At 42.0% G+C, this 20,706-nt stretch overlaps 1 protein-coding gene and 1 long non-coding RNA gene across 2 annotated transcripts in view; one reads left to right on the top strand and one right to left on the bottom strand.

Moving 5' to 3' along the window:
- Positions 1–226: 226 nt before the first annotated feature.
- Positions 227–18,955, bottom strand: LOC129704484 (uncharacterized). The gene is made up of 4 exons (XR_008724734.1): positions 18,434–18,955; positions 3,654–3,884; positions 2,845–2,927; positions 227–535 (listed from the first exon to the last, which is right to left on the bottom strand). It is a non-coding gene; the product is annotated as an uncharacterized LOC129704484 (long non-coding RNA).
- A 1,402-nt stretch (positions 18,956–20,357) lies between these two features.
- The window catches only part of plk4 (polo-like kinase 4 (Drosophila)), a 28,859-nt gene continuing 28,510 nt past the window's right edge, over positions 20,358–20,706 (top strand). The window contains exon 1 of the mRNA XM_055647600.1: positions 20,358–20,505. Within this exon, the coding sequence (XP_055503575.1) occupies positions 20,473–20,505 (33 nt within the window). The 5' untranslated portion in view covers positions 20,358–20,472. The remainder of the gene's footprint in view (positions 20,506–20,706) is intronic.

A 20,706-nucleotide genomic window follows, 5' to 3' on the forward strand; every position in this document is an offset into this window, starting at 1 on the left:
GAAAGGGATGGGTGTGGGAGAAAAAGGGAAGGGAGGGGGGTTATTAGAGGTCCCTAAAATTGGAGAATTCAATATTCATACAGTTGGGTTGTATGATACTCAAGCTAACATGCTAATTTTTACCGGAAAATATACTTGTTTTTAAATTCATTATTTTGTATTTATGTATAACTTGTAGCTTTATTTTGGAGTATAGCTTGTGTGCAGGCCTCACCATAGAATGATGGCTTGCATCTCAATGGTCTACGCCATGTATAATTTCATCTACTGCCCTTCTCTGGCACAGCAGGATATCTTGCAGTTGCAACAGATGAAGGCGGAAATATAAATACCACAGCGAACATCCTAGGATTTAGCAAGTGTAGCCAGCACATGGAATCTAGCTTATATACAGGAATGGACATATTCTTGACAGCAATTATTTTATGAGCAATAACATTACCTGTAATCCAGACGAAGTGGCATAGAATCAAGTCCGATTATTTGACAATAGGGTTCAAAATTGGAGAGCTCATAGATGCGGATTTCTCGATCACTGGACATACAATAGAATGATTTATTAATATATATTCAGTGACAACATAATATGCTTCAAAATTTCAATATTTTCTAGAATGACCAAAATGTCTTAAAATGATTGTGAGACTATCTCTATATTATTGGCTCTAAATTAATAGATATAGTATAAAGTAAAACTGCATTAACCAACTATTCAACCTCCTCCAACCTCGTCTACTGTATCCATTGTTCAAGGTGTGAACTCGTACATCGACAAGACCAAAGATAGACTGGGGGACCGTTTCGCTGAGCACCTTCGCTCAGTCCGTCTGGGCCTACCTGATCTCCCAGTTGCCAAACACTTCAATTCCCCTTCCCAGTCCCACACTGACCTTTATGTCCTGGGCCTCCCCCATTGTCAGACTGAGGCCAAACACAAGGAGGAACAGCACCTCATATTTCACTCGGACAGCTTATAATTAAGCGATATGAATATTCAGTTCTCTAACTTCAAATAACCCTTGCATCCCCTCTCTCTCTGTCATTCCTCCACTTGTCAATGCACTAGTTTCAGTCATCTTGTTGAGTCTCATTGTCTGTAACTTGGTTTCATCTAGCCCACAGCTAATAATGGCCTGTTTCCTTTATCATCGATACTTTTTTGCATATATTTCATTCATTTGTTTTATATCTCTATATTACCATGTATATCACTTGTTTCCCTTTCCCCTGACTCTCAGTCTGAAGAAGGGTCTCGACCCAAAATGTCACCTATTCCTTTTCTCCAGAGGCGCTGTCTGGACCACTGAGTTACTCCAACTTCTTGTGTGCATACAATAATTTCGATGGTTGCCATCTGGCTCACCAGGTGTTGATCTCCCTTTCACTCACTGGGATTTCAGTTCCCGTACTTCTTTACATAGAAACATAGAAAATAGGTGCAGGAGTAGGCCATTCAGCCCTTCGAGCCTGCACCGCCATTCAATATGATCATGGCTGATCATCCAACTCAGTATCCTGTACCTGCCTTCTCTCTATTCCCCCTGATCCCTTTCGCCACAAGGGCCACATCTAACTCCCTCTTAAATATAGCTAATGAACTGTGGCCTCAACTACCTTCTGTGGCAGAAAATTCCAGAGATTCACCACTCTCTGTGTGAAAAATGTTTTTCTCATCTCGGTCCTAAATGATTTCCCCTTATCCTTAAACTGTGACCCCTTGTCCTGGACTTCCCCAACATCGGGAACAATCTTCCTGCATCTAGCCTGTCCAACTCCTTAAGAATTTTGTAAGTTTCTAATTTTGTAAGTTACATACTGGGTCCTAGTTTCTGTGGTCACCAGAGCCCTGGTTCCTGCATTCTCTCCAACTCAGTTGTTCTGTTCATCACACTCCCGTGAAAAGTACCAGGTGCACTTGAAAGTGTAATGTTCTACTGAGTGGCATCATCAAACAAAGTGAAATAGATGTATATTGGAGTATTAATAGAATCAAACGCCAATCATCTAGAATATCCAATAATCTGGCACCACCAAAATCCTGAGCGGGCCAGATTAATGATGTTTTCCTGTATGTGAATATATCATAGAGCCAAAGCTCCTATTTAAGGTAATATTTTCAAATGTTTTCATGAAATATCTTCTTGTTACACAACACTAACAAAATGCCTAATGATAAAAGTACACACACAAGGATGTGTTTCCATCATCAATGCCCACGGATGGGATTATGAGTGAGGGAAACAAATGTTGATTCTATGTAATCAAATCTATTGTTATTCTCTAATCTATGAGGTTCAGGAGGTCAAAGGATGTAACTTGCTTTTCCTTTCACTGTGAGAGCACCAAAATGACTTAGTGCAAAGATGTTGGATATATCAATAAATTGGCAATTCATAAAAAAGTATGTTTTGTGTTGTAGCTTCATGTTTCGATGCAGCTATCATTTACTTGTGAGGTGTGTATGGCTAGACCTAGTTGTGTGGTTTCTCCTTTTTTTCACCTCATTTGCAGCTTTAGTAAAACATGCATCTCTTGGAGCTAGGAAGTCAAGTACCTAGCTGAACTTGGGTACAATGGCATTCCTGACGAACAGCTCAACATTCTGCATCAACATCAGGACTCATCAATAGTCCACAAAAGACTAAACTTCCACATTTCTCTACCCCCACCCCCAAATAGTACCAAGAAAGTGTGGAAACATTATTATAGCTTCCGAATGAGTTCTCATGAACAGAGACCAAATTTTCAAATCAATATGAGCAAGTATCAAACCAGGAGTATGATATTAACACAAGGATACATTTATAATGTTATATTGTAAATAAATTATTTAAATGTTTGTACCATGTTCCAATCATCAATTTGTTGTATTGATTAATTAGAGTGAAGTCAGTGATCCATTTAAACTTTCTGTTTTCTTCCTGTAACTAAAGAGAAATTACAGTTCATAATTAGAAAATGTGTATATTTCCCTTGATGTTCGTTTACTACATCAGATACATTTCCATTTGAATTAGTTTGTTTATTACTTTTATTGGCTGGTTTACAAAAAAGTACCTTAGAAGAACACAAAATTATTCTTGCTCCCCTATTTTCCCAGCTTACAGGCTAATTTGATTAACATCTTGCGGGAAAATCTAATAAGATATCTGTGGTAATTGGCAAATTGATCATTGGTCAAGCTTACAAACCCCAAACTGTCTATCATTTGAATTAATTATCATGTGCAAAATGTGTTTTTTGTTAAAATTTTGCAACAATAAATGGAATAGCAGTATGAGGTTTTCAGTATTTGCTCCAAATCAACATAATTTAAATAATTAATCTGCTAAACTTCCACATTTCTCTAACAGATGCACAAACATTATTAATCATTGTATGTATGCTGTTTGAAGGGGAACTGATAAAATACATCCTACATAAAGTAGGACAATATGAAACAATAGCAAGACCAGAAAATAATTTTAACACAAAGAAAAAGTTACAAATGAAAAAGTACACTCCATATAATAAAATATGTTTTCTCACATTGCCTCAATCACAAAAGCTCCCTTGCCCATCCTCAATCACAAAAGCTCCCTTAGCCTGCCATCTCCTCCATAACACCTCTCTGCCCTGGAAAACAGATCTAATGTTTCCATAGTACTACTCACAAAGAGAGATCTACTTTTCTTAAACTTCAGCGCTGATGACCAGAAGGAGATCAGACCATCCTGTCCCATAAGCATAAAGCTATTTCCTGCAGTGGGTAAAATGCGAAGGACTGATTCTCGGTGAGGGATTTCTTTGATGATTGCTGGAAGTTGAAACATGGCATCTTTGGATTGTTTTCGTGGTTTTTCCTTCTTTGAAATCTCCAGCTGCAAGATTTTATTGTATTCATCCTGCACAGAACATAAAAACATTTTTTTTTAAAACAATGAGATACTAGCGTGTGAACAAACGTATCTGATTTTTTTTTGGCTAAAAAGTTAACAATGAGATACATAGCATAGTTAGGTGAACAAGGCCATATCTGATTTTGTTATCCCGTACCTGCCTTCTAATTTGGCTAACACAGTTAACGAGAGTTCCAGAGATTCACCACTCTCTGTGTGAAAAAAAAAAGTTCTCATCTCGAAAGGATTTCCCCCTTATCCTTAAGCTACTGTCCTGAATACTCACTATCCTGTCTGATCTATACTCTGTAAAGAGTCAGAAGGTGCTTTTTCCAGCTTGTCTGGGGAAACGAGAACAACCTTGGATTGTTTTGAATCTTTTGATAAACACGCATTCCTTTTGAATTATCGTCATCGTTTAGCCCATGGATGTTGGAGAGATGTTCTCTACAATATCAGTATGTTATGGTTCTGAAGGAAATGTTGACATAATAAAATTAGAACTACATGCAGAGGACTGTTCGTTAAATTTAAAGACTTGGCGATCTGCCAAGACCTCTTTCAAATTATGGATCCAGATGATGAAAAAAGTGCCAAGCTAGATGAACCACGAGGTGGTGATGAAAGACTAATTAGACAGACAACTTAAAGAAACTAAGAAAGAGGAAAACTCAATATGGGAGCAAGTTAATGAGTCCATCGATAGCTACAGAAAACTTGTATCGAGAAGAAACAGATAATTCACATGCTGCCTGCTTGAAAGGAACCGAGGAGAGAAAGGAATTAAGGAAACAGGTTACCAGATTAATTGAAAAACAGAAGAAACTAATGGAATCAGAACAGAACGTGATCAAGGTGAAATCTAATATGAGCCAACTATTGAACCTCTGCCAGGAGGTTGGAAAGAAACAAGATGTACTGCTGAGTTCACAGCCGTCTCGGGAAGAACGCAGAAGACACACCCAATGGGAAGAAGACAAGAAGAAGATATTCAATGGTTTCATGAAAAGGGCAGAGAAGTGGTTATCTGAAAGTATACCACAACTTATGAGCTTAGTAGCTGGAAGTGCAAAGCAACAAGGTGCCAGAATGGAAGATGAAATTACACAACGAGATAATATCTCCAATATATCTCCACGAGGATCAAGAAATAAATGTGGTTCAACAGCCAGTTCGGCATCAAGGGCTTCTGCTCGATTGGGAGTTGATCTAGCTGCTCTCTCAATAGAAGCGGATGCCATGAAGAAGAAACATGAAATAGAACGGTGGAAAGAAGAAGAAGAGCTGAAGCGACGAGAGGAACAACTGGAACTAGATCGATGAGAAATCTTGGCCACATGGAGGAAATGAATCTTGCAAGTAATACTAGAATCATCATTAGCAAGTTGCCCAGAAGACTGAGAGAAGTGGAGAGACGAAGCAGGCAAAATAATGGATAAGAGGAACCAAGTAGCCAGGCTTGGTCTTAGTTTGGAGGAGGTTTACCCTTCGACCATGCGATGCGTAATGGAGACAAGAGGAGTTTTCTAATGTTTAAAGCGATAAGCTGGAGTTCGATGAAGATTATAGTAACGAGTCGGATGAAGTTTGGATGTACCTTATTGTTTTCATCAACAATAAATAACATTAATCAAAAGACTGTGTTTTGGAAGACTTATCTATGAAGAAGCTCTGAAGGTCTCTGATGGTGAGCTCACATGCTATCCATTTAGCAGTTAGAGGGTTAATTTCTCGAACGATATAAAAATTGGCCGCTACACTTACCTTGTCAGAGATGCGATTGTTTTCCGGATCGTATATCCGGTCGCTCTGCAGCCTAACATCGTATAACTGGAGGCCTTGCTCGGCACTGACTTTGAGCCACACCGCAGGGACTTACCATCGGAGCTGATCCCTTGCCTGGGATCGATGCTCCAACTGCAGCCTGCGGATTTCACCATCGCTCGCAGTCTCGGTAGAGACGGACGTCGGGAAGCTCCAAACGTCGCAGAATGTTTCGACCGGTCCCGACCCGGGGTCAGATCGCCCGGCGTGGGAAGCTGAGATTCCCCCCTGATGCAGGAGCTTGATCGCCCTGACACGAGGGCACAAACGCCGCCAACTTCTGGAGCCAAGATCGCCCCATCAACGGAAGGCTTGAGGTCCCCCGACCGCGGGAGAACAAGGAAGGGAAGAGATTGAATCTTTTTTTGCCTTCCATCACAGTGAGGAATGTGGAGGGGTCACTATGGTGGATGTTTATGTTAAAATGTATTTTGTGTGTTCTGTTGCTTTTTATTGGTATGACTGTATGGCAAATGAAATTTCTTATATGTTGCAAAACATACTTGGCTAATAAAGTATTATTATGATTATGATTAACCCTCATAAATTTTTAATAAATGTATCTAGATGTTAGTCTAGTTGGTCTACATATTTTGTATTTATATCTTAAAATGAATGCTGACAAAACAGGGTTTATGACTTATCAATGTATAAACAGAGTTTATCAAGAACCAAACTGCCGCATCTATATTACTAAAAGTCTGATCTTGACCACTTCCTGTTGTTCTGTATATTGATTTTAGAAAAACGTTGCCACTTACGGCTGTGATTTTTGGCCATCTTACTCAGAGTCCCCCTCCGCTGCGCAGGACATGAGGATTTTTCCCATCAATTAAAAATAAAAGAGTTATTAGTGTTTAAAAAATGTTGAGATTCTCTCTCCTGAAGGCCATGCCCACTCCGGAGGGACTATAAAGTGTTGAGTGCCTCAGTCAGTCTCTGCAAGATGGGGGAGCGAGAGGGTCACGTCTCTCAGTCTGAGCTGTGAATAACACTGAACACATGTCTACTAAACTGTGAGTGGTTTTACTGACCTGTCAGTGCACTTAATGTGGTTTGAAAATATAGTTTGGAAATGCTAAGCTTTTGGTTTGGAAATGTAAAATGTAAAAGCTACAGTGGCTTGCAAAAGTATTCATACCCCTTGAACATTTCCACATTTTGTCATGTTACAACCACAAACGTAAATGTATTTTATTGGTATTTTATGTGATAGACCAACACAAAGTGGTGCATAATTGTGAAGGAAAATGATACATGGTTTTCAATTTTTTTTACAAATAAAAAATTGAAAAGTGTGGCGTGCAAAAGTATTCAGCCCCCCTGAGTCAATACTTTGTAGAACCACCTTTCGCTGCAATTACAGCTGCAAGTCTTTTGGGGTATGTCTCTACCAGCTTTGCACATCTAGAGACTGAAATTTTTGCCCATTCTTCTTTGCAAAATAGCTCAAGCTCAGTCAGATTGGATGGAGAGCGTCTGTGAACAGCAATTTTCAAGTCTTGCCAGAGATTCTCAATTGGATTTAGGCCTGGACTTTGACTGGGCCATTCCAACACATGAATATGCTTTGATCTAAACCATTCCATTGTAGCTCTGGCTGTATGTTTAGGGTCGTTGTCCTGCTGGAAGGTGAACCTCCGCCCCAGTCTCAAGTCTTTTGCAGACTCTAACAGGTTTTCTTCCAAGATTGCCCTGTATTTGGCTCCATCCATCTTCCCATCAACTCTGACCAGCTTCCCTGTCCCTGCTGAAGAAAAGCATCCCCACAGCATGATGCTGCCACCACCATGTTTCACAGTGGGGATGGTGTGTTCAGGGTGATGTGCAGTGTTAGTTTTCCGCCACACATAGCGTTTTGCATTTAGGCCAAAAACTTCAATTTTGGTCTCATCTGACCAGAGCACCTTCCTCCCCCTGTTTGCTGTGTCCCCCACATGGCTTGTGGCAAACTGAAAACGGGACTTCTTATGGCTTTTTTTCAACAATGGCTTTCTTCTTGCCACTCTTCCATAAAGGCCCGATTTGTGGAGTGCACGACTAATAGTTGTCCTGTGGACAGATTCTCCCACCTGAGCTGTGGATCTCTGCAGCTCCTCCAGTTACCATGGGCCTCTTGGCTGCTTCTCTGATCAATACTCTCCTTGCCTGGCCTGTCAGTTTAGGTGGACGGCCATGTCTTGGTGGTTTGCAGTTGTGCTATACTCTTTCCATTTTCGGATGATGGATTGAACAGTGCTCCGTGAGATGTTCAAAGCTTGGGATATATTTTTATAACCTAACCCTGCTTTAAACTTCTCCACAACTTTATCCCTGACCTGTCTGGTGTGTTCCTTGGGCTTCATGATGCTGTTTGTTCACTAATGTTCTCTAACAAACCTCTGAGGCCTTCACAGAACAGCTGTACTTATACTGAGATTAGATTACACACAAGTGGACTCTATTTACTAATTAGGTGACTTCTGAAGGCAATTGGTTGCACTGGATTTTATTTAGGGGTATCAGAGTAAAGGGGGCTGAATGCTTTTGCACGCTACACTTTTCAGTTTTTTATTTGCAAAAAAATGTGAAAACCACTTCACAAATTATGCGCCACTTTGTGTTGGTCTATCAGATAAAATCACAATAAAATACATTTACGTTTGTGGTTGTAATGTGACAAAATGTGGAAAAGTTCAAGGGGTATGAATACTTTTGCAAGCCACTGTATGATGCCTTTGGTTTGGAAATGCAAAAGCTATGTTGCCTTTGGTTTGGAAATGCTAAAGCTGTGTTGTCTTTGGTTTGGAAATACAAAAGCTGTGTTGCCTAATTAAAGTTCCCTTGCCTAATTAAAGTTGCCCTGCCTAATTAAAGTTGCCTTGCCTTCTATATAATTAAAAGTCTAATCTTGACCACTTCCTGTGTGCGTTTTATATTGATTTTAGAAAAAACGATACCACGTACTGCTGTGATTTTTGGCCATCTTACTCAGAGTCCGCCTCCGCTCATCAGGTGCCGAGGATTTTTCCCATTTTTTTAAAAATTCAATTTAATTCAATTTAATTGTCATTTGGACCCCTTGAGGTCCAAACGAAATGCCGTTTCTGCAGCCATACATTACAAACAAATAGACCCCAGACACAACATAATTTACATAAACATCCATCACATCGCTGTGATGGAAGGCCAAAAAAACTTATCTCTCCACTGCACTCTCCCCCCCCCCCCCCCCCATGTCAGAGTCAAAGTCAAAGCCCCCGGCTGGCGATGGCGATTGTCCCGTGGCCATTAAAGCCTCGCCAGGTGATGCAAGGTCGCACACCGGGTCTTGGTGTTAGAGCCCCCGGCGTGCGCTCGCAGAGTCCCGCGGCCATTCCAAGCCGCGCGGGGCGGTGATGTAGGCCCCGCTCCAGGAGCTCTTCAACCCCGCAGCTCGGGCGGGAGAAGTCGCCGTTGCAGGAGCCCTGAAAAGCGGTCTCCCTCCAGGGACCCGCGGGCTCCCGGTGTCGCCGTCCGCCAGACCCGCAGTTGCAGCCTCCGAATCTCCGGATGTCGGGACGCAGCAGCAGCAGCAGCAGCAGCAGCGCTCCACCACCGCTCCACCCGCTTCCGGACTCAGCCAGCTCCGCGACGGTGAGGTGAGTCGGCACCAGAGTCCCCGGTCTTCTCCTGTTGGAGGCCGCTCCACATTGCAGCCCCAACCGTGCAGGGAGAGATTTAAAAGTTACCCCCCCCCACATACACACACACACATTTGATGAAAAATAAAAGAGTTATTAGTGTTTAAGAAATGTTGAGAATCTCTCTCCTGTCAATCACGCCATGAATGCCATGCCCCTTCTGGTGGGAGGGGGGGAGGGACTATAAAACCCAGAAGCGTGGGCGTGGCTCAGTCTCTGCAAGATGGAGGAGGGAGAGGTCACGACTCGCTGTCTTTAGTGGCCTTGCATCCTGTTTGAAATGGTATGAAACTGCACTTGAATTTGGTGGTCTTGCACCCTGCTTGAAGTGGCAACAAACTGCACTTGGATTTGGTGGCCTTGCACGCTGGTTAAAATGGAATTTCAAGGAATAGCCGTGAGTCAACTGCCAGCCCACCAGCCGTGAGTGAGTGAGCTGCCAGCACAACAGGCTTGAGTGACTGAGCCGCAAGCCCAAGAATCCATTCTGCCCATTCTGTCCCCCCCCCCCCGCACTGGCCACCAATATTGGAATTGGTGGAGAGGTGGAATATTGCGTTGGGGGACCAGCCCTCCCGTGTGATGCTGGGACCCAATGGGTCCAACTTAGTCGAATTGTATATAAAAATGTGGGATTATGTGAACCAATGTAAAGTACTTACGTAGGACTCTCACATTTAAATCAGAAAATGATGGAATAAAGTCCCATTCCAAATCAGATGGATCCAAAACAAAAAGTACAAACTTCACCCATTCATCTACACCATCAAAATCAATATCTGATTAGCTCACTTCTGCAATTGCATTAGTAAAACAAAGTTAAAGCACTTTTAGAAGCCTTGTTGGTATAAATGTGGTTGTACTATATTAGAATTTGGTTTTTGTTTCCATATTCTCCATATTTAAGCCAAATTTTGTTTATTGATTTCTGCTCAAACATATGGTCCATATGTATAGCTGGCCCCTGAAAACCCTTAATAAAGTTTTCCATTTTGGGTTTTTTATACATTCATGAACATGAGTTGACAAATCACAAGCTTCTGGAAATGATCAACCACCCAGGTCAACATTGCATACAAGATTAAATATAAAGGTAAATGTATGAGCCTGTATGCAAATGCAAGGCTGGTATTATGTTGCTGTTTCTTTAAAGACCTCTTTAAGACTATGGATCCAGAAGATGAAAAAAGTGCCAAGCCAGATGAACCACGAGGTGGTGATGAAAGACCAATTAGACAACTTAAAGAAACTAAGAAAGAGGAAAACTCAATATGGGAGCAAGCTAATGAGTCCATCGATAGCTACAGAAAACTTGTATTGAGAAGTCTTAGAATAAAGGGGAGGTCATTTAAGACTGTGGTGAGAAAAAACGTTTTCACCCAGAGAGTTGTGAATTTATGGAATTCCCTGCCACAGAGGGCAGTGGAGACCAAGTCACTGGATGGATTTAAGAGAGAATTAGATAGAGCTCTAGGGGCTAGTGGAGTCAAGTGATATGGGGAGAAGGCAGGCACGGGTTATTGATGGGGATGATCAGCCATGATCACAATGAATGGCGGTGCTGGTTCGAAGGGCCGAATGGCCTCCTCCTGCATCTATGTTTCTATGATTTGCAAGGATGTTGCGAGAACTTGAAGGCCTGAGCTATAGAGAGTGGTTGGCCAGGCTAAGATGTTATTTCTTCGAGTACAAGGGGTGATCTTATAGAGGTGTATAAGACAGTGAGGGAAATAGCCCGACAGGATGTGCTCGATAACTATGGGGCTTCCTCCCCCTCATCATCTGCTGCTTCCTCTTGTTAGCCATCGGTTTGTCCACTCCCCGCTCCACGTCAGATGTAACCACATCAATGGTTACATGAGGCAGTATGACTCACTGAACCCTTGCTTCCACGAGATGTATAACAAGCTCCATTAATGCCTGTCCTTGAATTCAATTCTTGAATTGTAACTTTTACAACTCTATTCTCAGCCCAAATGACCCATGCCAGTATCGTGTTCTGGACAAGCTTCTTCCCACCCCGCCATCTAATTCCTAATGTTATGTTATAGAAGTATAGTCTACTGAGCCTGTCCTGTTCTCAAAATCATGTTATAATTCAGGGCTTCTCTCCCTGCCCAGATATACCTTTCACAAAAAGTCCCATCCACAATTTGTCCCTTATTTTTGAAATATAATACTGTCAAGTATGCCCAAATTCCCAGGAGAATGTTTCTGCTCTACACAATCATTCTTTCACCTTCTCGTATGAGAATGCAGATGTTATAATCTGGAGGATTATATGCTGGAGGAACTCTGCGTGTCAAACAGCATCGGTGAAGAGAAAGAAATTTAGCTCTGCGTAAAATAGTTTCTCTTTAGTATACTTATGGCTTTATATGAGACTTTCTTGCATTAATGATTTCCAATTCTAGTCCAATCCACAGGTGGTATCATTTATTTCATATTTAAGCAAGCACAATTATAATTTGAAATACCTCAATTTGTTTATTTTTTTCTTCATATCTCGCATCATCTTTGCAAAACTCAGAATTTTCAGAATTGTTTCTTTATCTTTAATTTAATGTTCCATTGTTATATAACACTATCAACATAAATGCATGGCAAACTATGCTGGGATATACATACCTTTAATGGTTACTTACTGTAATGCAAATCTAGCACTATAATCATAAATTGAAAGTACTTACCGGTTTATCTTGGCATAATTTATTCATCTGAGAATTCACCTCTAAAATTTCCTCCATTGCAAGTTGACCAAGTGTTTATAAAGCATAATAAAAAAATCCCATTTCAAGCACAATGTTGTTGTCACTTAAAAACATCACTTTTAATGTCTTCATAAGTTGAATGCAGCTATGGCAACAGTCAAACAGAAAAAAATCCTGCTGAGCCTGGTCATGAATATTAAGTTCCTTTTCATGTTAAGCATGTATTTAAAAAAAATCACATTTTACAATGCACACATGCCAACTTTATTGTGTGAAGTTGAGATCTATATAGTTACTCTGACATTTGATCCATTTCAGTTTTACCTCCTAATTGTGAATTGTAATCTCCCTAATTTTATAAAATAGTTTTATTCAAGTGCATATAATAATGCAGTTACTGTGAGAAAGCAAGGTCATCATCGAGTCCCTCTGACAAATAGTCATCAGCCTTGGAGCTTATTCAATTTCATTCTCAATCAATGATGAATAATTTTCCATGGCAGAGATGAAACTAAGTCAGACGGGGCCAATTATTTCCTAATTTGACATTTAAAAAAAAGCAACAAATGGATTTATAAAGAATTCAGATAACTAATTCAGAAAGATCTGGATGCCTTAGTGCATGATTCACGAAGAAGCTATCATGCATGTATAGCAGGTGATTAGGAAAACTAATAGTATGTTATCATTTATTATCAGGGAAAATTTACTACAAAAACAGACAGGCTACAGTAATTGAGTGACACAGCATGGAAACAATCCCTTCAGCCCAACTTGCCCACACCGGTCAACATGTCTCAGCTACACTAGTCCCACCTGCCCGCCTTTGGCCCATATCCCTCCAAACCTGTCCTATCCATGTACGTGTCTTTCTGTTTCCTGAGCATTGGGATAGTCCCTGCCTCGACTACCTCCTCTGGCAGCTTGTTCCATACCCCCATCACGCTTTGTACGAAAAGGTTACCCCTCAGATTGCTATTAAATCTTTTCCCCTTCACCTTAAACCTATATCCTCTGGTCCTCGATTCACCTACTCTGTGCATTTACCCGATCTATTCCTCTAAATAATTTATACGCCTCTATAAGATCACCCCTCAGCCTCCATTTTAACCATCTTGCGAGTAGGTGTTTCTGGAAAGTGATCGATTGGAACGTTGCATTTGCGGTGAATTTGAATTGGCATATCAGCAGGAAAGACACTGCTGGTTCGTACGGGGCCCAAATGACATTTTCTCAACGTAAAATTAGATTAAAGCCATCCCAAGAAGCAAGATGATATGTAAAATAAACGACTACCCTTTCTTTTGTACCGTTCTTGCGATCCGTCACGTTGAGGGCGTTGAGGGCGTTAGAAGTCGCTTTTTATTTTAATTAAATTATTAAATTGTCCAGCAAATTTTTTTTTAAATAAACTGCGAACGGAAGTCCAATCGATTTTTTTTCATCAGTTAGCACCCCGAGGAAATCCGACAGCCTCCGACAGGAATTACAAAACTGGATTTTAATCCCCCCCCCCAAAGTTGTGCACACGGCCAGTGGCAGAACTGCAGCGCTGCTGAAGGTAGGTATTGTAACATCGCTACCCTATGTACCTGCAACTACGCCTTCAAGGAACCATGCATCTGGATTAGGTACAAAACCATGCTGACTATCCCTAATCAGCACTTGTCCATCTAAATGTATATACATCCTATCCCTCAGAATGCTCTCTGGTACCTTTCCAACCAGATGTTAAGCTCATTGGCCTATAGTTCCCATCATGTTCCCTGCAGCCCCTAGGAAACTAACCGAAACGTCACCCATTCCTTCTCTCCAGAGATGCTGCCTGTCCAGCTGAGTTACTCTAGCATTTTGTGTCAACCTGTAGAACTACTTGTGTCACATCCTTTCATATTGAAAAGTGACTCCAGCTCAACAATTAATCTCAGAACTACAAAAGCTCTGTGTATTTTCAGATCTAAGGACTTATCTCAGAGCTTCAAAGCTGGTACTTACACAATTTATCTCCATCATCTCGACAGCTGATAGAAATACTGCATATTTTTAGAAAGGAAGATAGTAATGTCTGAATTCAGAAGACCTCATCATTACTTTACTGCAGCAATAGTAACAATACTGTAGAAAATACTTAATTGTACCATAATGACTACCAATAATCAAGTTGATTTGCCGATCCTAGCCTTGCCAGAGGAAGCTAGGACAGCACAAAGATGTGAATGAGAAGTTTAGCAGCATTGGATGCGTGCGTACAGAAAGAAGGTGAATGTATGTAATCCTAATTGATGTGATTAGTTCAACAAAATAATTTGAAAATACATTTTATGATGACATGCTTCTAAATTTTACATGAAGTAGATGTGACAACAGCAGTTTGTCAACCCAGATTCCACAGAAATCTACATAGTGCCAATTAATGACATATATCGTTAAATGGACTCATGTGCATCATTAATAAAATCTCTAACAAAGTCAAGATCTTCCTCAAAAAGCAAAAACTCAAAGGAAATATGAAAGAAGATAGATTATGGAAATTCTCAGAAGGTTGGTCAATGTCTGTGGACACAGTAACAGAGTTAACATTTCAGGTTAGTGATCTTTCCTCAGAATTAGATAATGAAATGTTTTAAGTTGCCGAGAAAAGAGTGAGATGGAGAAAACAAACAGAATATCTGTGACATAATAGGGCCAAAGATAAACTGGTGGAGGCTTCTGAATTGCAACTGATCTGTCTGGAAGATGAGTCAAGAGCAGATGGTCAATAAGAACAGGAGAGGCAAGAGACAAAACACCACAGTTGCTAGTAATCTGAATAAGACAATTATGGAAATATCTGTAGGTGAAAACAGAATTGTCCAATGTTGAGGTCTGTTGGAACATGTAAGAGGTCAAAGTCACTCAGGGCGAGAAATGGGAAATTAAAAGCGACAGGCTAGTTCAATTTCGAGTCAACAGTCCACTTCACCTATATGTTTCAGCTAATCAATGAACCCACGGGGGCAAGAGAGACCATAGGAAGAGATTGAAAGATAGACAGAATATGGGGGACAAAAAAATGTGGGGAAACACCAAAATGCAGAATGTCTGTGTGAAAAAGATTGGGAGATAAAAATGGTGCAACCAAACAAGATAGAGAGGAATGTGCAAAAAAGAATAGAGTAACAAAGAAGTGGACAAGTAATAGGATGGATAACAAATGATAATGCGTTTGTGCGCCAGAGAGAGAAAGAGAGAAAAATAAAACAATATATTAGGAGAGGGCAGCCACAGAATTAGGTAAAGAGCACCAGAATGTTTTACCTGCCCTACTCAGCACATAGAATATCCAAGGCAAATTCAGCTTTTAATGGCATAATGTATAAAGAGAATGTCGTAGCTGCTTGCCACGTATAGCCATCTAATATGATGTTACTTACACTTGTTTACAAAGGCAAATCACAGTCATTCAAACTCGAGAGAAATAATTCAACAGGAAGCATTAATATTATGATTTTTTTTTTATTATACTAAGAAACAGCTGAAGGCTCACAAGTAATGTCTTAAACAGTAAAGGAACATAAAAAGATAAATATAAGTGTTCTTAATGTCAAAAATAATATAAAAATGGAAGTCATCATTTGCATGGCAGGACACTTCAAGAAAAAAAGAGCAAAACCATCAAATGCAAAACAAAAATAACATTTCAGTCCAGGCAAAATATTTCACAACAAGAAAACTAATGGATTTTGAAATAATTTTTAAATGTGAGGTTATCCACTTTGATGACAACAGGAAGAAAGATGATTATCTGAATGGTGTCAGGTTATGAAAAGGGAAAGTGCAACGTGACCCGATTGTCCTTGTACATCAGTCACTGAATGTTAGCTTGCAGGTACAACAGGCAGTGAAGAAAGCTAATGGCATGTCGGCCTTCGTAATGAGAGGAGTTGAGTATAGGAGCAAAGAGGTCATTCTGCAGTTGTACATCAATCTCGTGAGTATTCTGAAGGATCGTGTATATACAGGCATTTGGATGGGCAAGGGCTGATTAAGGATAGTCAGCATGGTTTTGTACGTGGGAGGTCGTGTCTCACAAATCTGAGTGATTTTTTTGAAGACGTGACCAAAAAGGCTGATGAAGGCAGAGCTGTAGATGTTGTGTACATGGACTTCAGTAAAGCATTCGACAAGGTTCCGCACGGTAGGCTGCTCTGGAAGGTTAGATCGCATGGGATCCAAGGAGAGATAGCTGAATGGACAGCAAATTGGCTCCATGGAAGGAAGCAGAGGATAATGGTGGAAGGTTGCTTCTCAGACAGGATGCCTGTGACTCGTGGTGTGCTTCAGGGTTTGGTGCTGGGCCCGTTACCGTTTGTCATCTACATCAATGATTTGGATGAGAACATACAGGGCAGATTAGCAAGTTTACTGATGATACAAAAGTTAGTGGTTTTGCATATAGTGAAGATGGTTGTGAACGATTGCAGCAGGATCTGGATCGATTGGCCAGGTGGGCGGCGAAATGGTTGATGGAATTTACTACAGAGAAGTGTGAGGTATTGCATTTTGGAACATCGAACAAGGATCTACACTGTAAATGGTAGGCCTCTGGGTAGTGTTGTAGAGCAGAGGAGTCTTGGAGTACAGGTGCATGGTTCCTTGAAAGTCAAGTCACTGGTAGATAAACTGGTCAAAAAGGCATTTGGTACTTTGGCCGTCATCAGTCAGAGTATAGAAGTTGGTATGTCATGTTGCAGTTGTATAAGATGTGAGACCGCATTTAGAATATTGTGTTCAGTTCTGGGCACCATGTTATAGGAAAGATATTGACAAGCTTGAAAGGGTTCAGAAAAGATTTACGAGGATGTTGCCAGGACTACAGGGTGTGAGCTATAGGGAGAGATTGAGTAGGTTGGGTCTCTATTCCATGGAGCGCAGGAGGATAAGGAGTGCTCTTATGTGTATAAGATCATGAGAGGAATAGATCAGGTGGATGCATAATCTTTTGCCCAGAGTAGAGGAATCGAGGACCAGAGGACGTAGGTTCAAGGTGAAGGGGAAAAGATTTAAAAGGAATCCGAGGGGTAACTTTTTCACATAGTGGTTGTAAGGAACAAGCTGCCAGAGGAGGTAGTTGAGGCTGGGACTATCCCATCATTTAAGAAACAGTTAGACAGGTACATGGATAGGACAGGTTTGGAGGGATATGGACCAAGGGCAGGTAAGTGGGACTAGTGTTGCTGGGACAGTTGGCCGGTGTGGGCAAATTGGGCCGAAGAGTCTGCTTCCACACTGTATCACTCTTTGACACACCTAGAGTATTGTGTGCAGTTTTGGTCTCCTAATTTGAGGAAGGACATTCTTGCTATTGAGGGAGTGCAGCATAGTTTCACAAGGTTAATTCCTGAGATGGCAGGACTGACATATATGATGAAAGAACGGAATGACTGAGCTTGTATTCACTGGAATTTAGAAGGATGAGAGGTTGTCTTATAGAAACATATAAAATTATTATGGGATTGGACACGTTAGATGCAGGAAACATGTTCCCGATGTTGGGGGAGTCCAGAACCAGGGGTCACTGTTTGAATATGTGGTAGGCCATTTAGAACTGAGATGAGAAAGAAAATCACAGAGGGCTGTGAATTTGTGGAATTCTCTGCCTCACTGGATCTTCTTCTTCTTGCGTATGACGTGCACAGTGTAAAGTTGTAGGACAACTTGTTCTATTTGATCTTACTTGATAGTCCACAAGCCAGGTTGATTGCATTCGTCGAAACAGGGCGGACCATGTGAAAGTTGCAATCTACCACCCTCCTCACTGGATGCATTCAAAAGAGAGCTGGATAGTGGAGCTCTTCGGGCTAGCGGAATCAAGGGGTATGTGGAGAAGGCAGGAATGGGGATTGGGGAAGATCAGTCATAATCACATTGAATGGCGGTGCTGGCTCGAAGGACCGAATGGCCTACTCCTGCACCTATTGTCTTTGTGTCTATGCGCTATGTTGTTTGTGATTCGTACATCGTAAAAACAAATATCACACCCCTCAAAACATTGTTTGGGTAAGTAAGTGTGCGAGGAAACATTAATTGCAGCTGCAGTTCATTGCTTCTCCAAAGTAGACAGAGAGTGCTGGAGTAACTCAGCGGGACATGCAGCGTTTCTGGAGAGAAGGAATGGATGACACTTCGGGTCATTTGAGATCCTTCTTCATTCACTTTCCCGATGAAGTAGTTTTTAATAGACACAGAAAGCAGAAACAACTTTTTTTTTTAATCTCCGATGCGAATGTTTCCACTCACTTACACACTTAACGTTAAGTAACTACAGTAGACTGGATAGACTCGGTTTGTACTTGCTAGAACGTCAATAATGCCTTACTTTTGATGAAATGCAGCGAGCAAACGCGATAATTCCCGAAATTTTCAATATTTATATCTCCACGGCGAATGTCCGCTAACCACTTCCGCTGTCGTTGCCCCTTCAGCTCCCTCTTGTATTTACCTTCGTTTTTATCTATCTTCTGGACTGTAAAGTAAGTTAACTGTGCCTCACCGTCACCCCGACTGGCAGTTATTTACAGCTCAAAAACGGGCCATTTTCGCGGTTTTTAACGGGTGTGAAAGCGCGCATTTTCAGCATCGATGACATGTACCGGAAGTGACGCTTGTACCTCACTTCAGACGCTTGTCTGAAGAAGGGTTTCAGCCCGAAACGTCGCCTATTTCCTTCGCTCCATAGATGCTGCTGCACCCGCTGAGTTTCTCCAGCAATTTTGTGTACCTTCAATCTTCCAGCATCTGCAGTTCCTTCTTGAACACGCTTGTACCTCAGTTGGATTTTGCAGTCACGTGGGTGAGGATCTATGCTCCAGTGACCTTTCGTGAAATCACCCTATAGGGTGATTTCACCAAAGGTCAAATGAGCGTAGATCCCCCCTCACGTGACCGAAAATTCTGACTGGAGGACATCTCTCAGTTTGGTACATGTAAGTGAATGGGGAAACACGCACTTTCCCACCCGTTAAAAACATGGAAAACGGCCAGATTTGACAGCTGAAATTTGTCTGTGCTAGTCGGGGTGACCCTGAAGCACAGCAACCTAAATTTTTTCAGGCAAAACAAAAGATAGAAAGTGAACGCTGTACTGTTTGATACCCAAAATGGCGCGGCCCATAATTACAAGAGGGAACTGAAGGCTTTGGGTCGACGCTGAGAAATGTGCCGCGGAAAGTGAACAGCTGACAATTGCACGTGGCGATTTTAAGATCCAAAATATCGGGAATATTATCGCATTTGCTCGCTGGGATATTTCACCTCAAAAGTAAAACCTATATAATGCCTTAGCCGTTTTTATGAAATTCAGCGAGCAAATGCGATAATTCCCGATATTTTGGATCTTAAAATCACCACGGCAATTGTCAGCAGTTCATTTCCGCGGCTTTCTACCTTCAGTTCCCTCTTGTAATTACCTCACTTTCTATCTTTTGTTTTGCCTGAAAATTTAGGTTGCTGTGCTTCAGGGTCACCCCGACTAGCACAGAAAATTTCAGCTCAAAAATCGGCCGTTTTCCATGTTTTTAACGGGTGGGAAAGTGCGTGTTTCCCCATTCACTTACATGTACCAAACTGAGAGATGTCCTCCAGTCAGAATTTTCGGTCACGTGAGGGGGGATCTACGCTCATTTGACCTTTGGTGAAATCACCGTATTCGGCGCTCGCCACCAGAGATACTGGAGGAGCCTCATCTATTTGGTTCCCAAAATGGCGCGGCCCATGACCGTACTACCGCTTTTTCGTCGAGTGGTCTATCTTGCTCGGAGGCAGACAAAAATGCTGGAGAAACTCAGCGGGTGCAACAGCATCTATGGAGCGAATGAAATAGGCAACATTTCGGCCCGAATCCCTCTTTGGCTCCTCTAGTATCTTTGGTCTATAAGATCTTTGCTTTGGGTCGACGCTGACGGCGGCGTCAGGCAATGCCCTCATGTGCGCATGCGTGCTAGTCGCCCCCCCCCCACAGGCGTCACGTGACACGCGATCGCAGACACTTTCGCTAAATCGAAACGTATTAATCTTTCGTTTATCCTGACGGGGATATATATACACCTCTAATTCCAAAACCTATATCAATTTTTTCCATAGCCGTTTTTATTTTTGTTATCTCTCGTCCGCCCTCCCGCCAGGCGGTGACGCGCGCGGAGCCTCGCTGTCAGTTGAGCCCAACGGCGGATTTTTCAAAAAATGGGGCGGTTGGTGCGCGGCGCGAGCCGGCGTGCGGGGGGGGAGGGGGAGGGGGAGCGGCGGCAGCGGTGACCAACCGTGACCCGTGACCGTGACCCGCGCCCGGCGGCGGCGGCGGCGGCAGAGGCAGACCAGCATCAGTCGCGGCGGCGGCGGACACACAGCGATCAATTGGCAATGGCGACCGTCTGCATCGGCGAGAAAATAAAGGTACCCCGCCCCCCTACTAATATGCATGTGATGAGGGAAAGAATTGCAGATGCTGGCTGTGGTTCAACACCGAAGACACACACAACGTACCGGAGAGTAACTCAAACGGGACAGGCTGTCTTTGTCTGTGGAGAAGGGTCTCATAGAAACATAGAAAACAGGTGCAGGAGTAGAGGCCATTCGGCCCTTCGAGCCTGCACC

Source organism: Leucoraja erinacea, chromosome 1 (genome assembly GCF_028641065.1).
Source record: "Leucoraja erinacea ecotype New England chromosome 1, Leri_hhj_1, whole genome shotgun sequence".
NCBI classification, from domain to species: Eukaryota; Metazoa; Chordata; class Chondrichthyes; order Rajiformes; family Rajidae; genus Leucoraja; species Leucoraja erinaceus.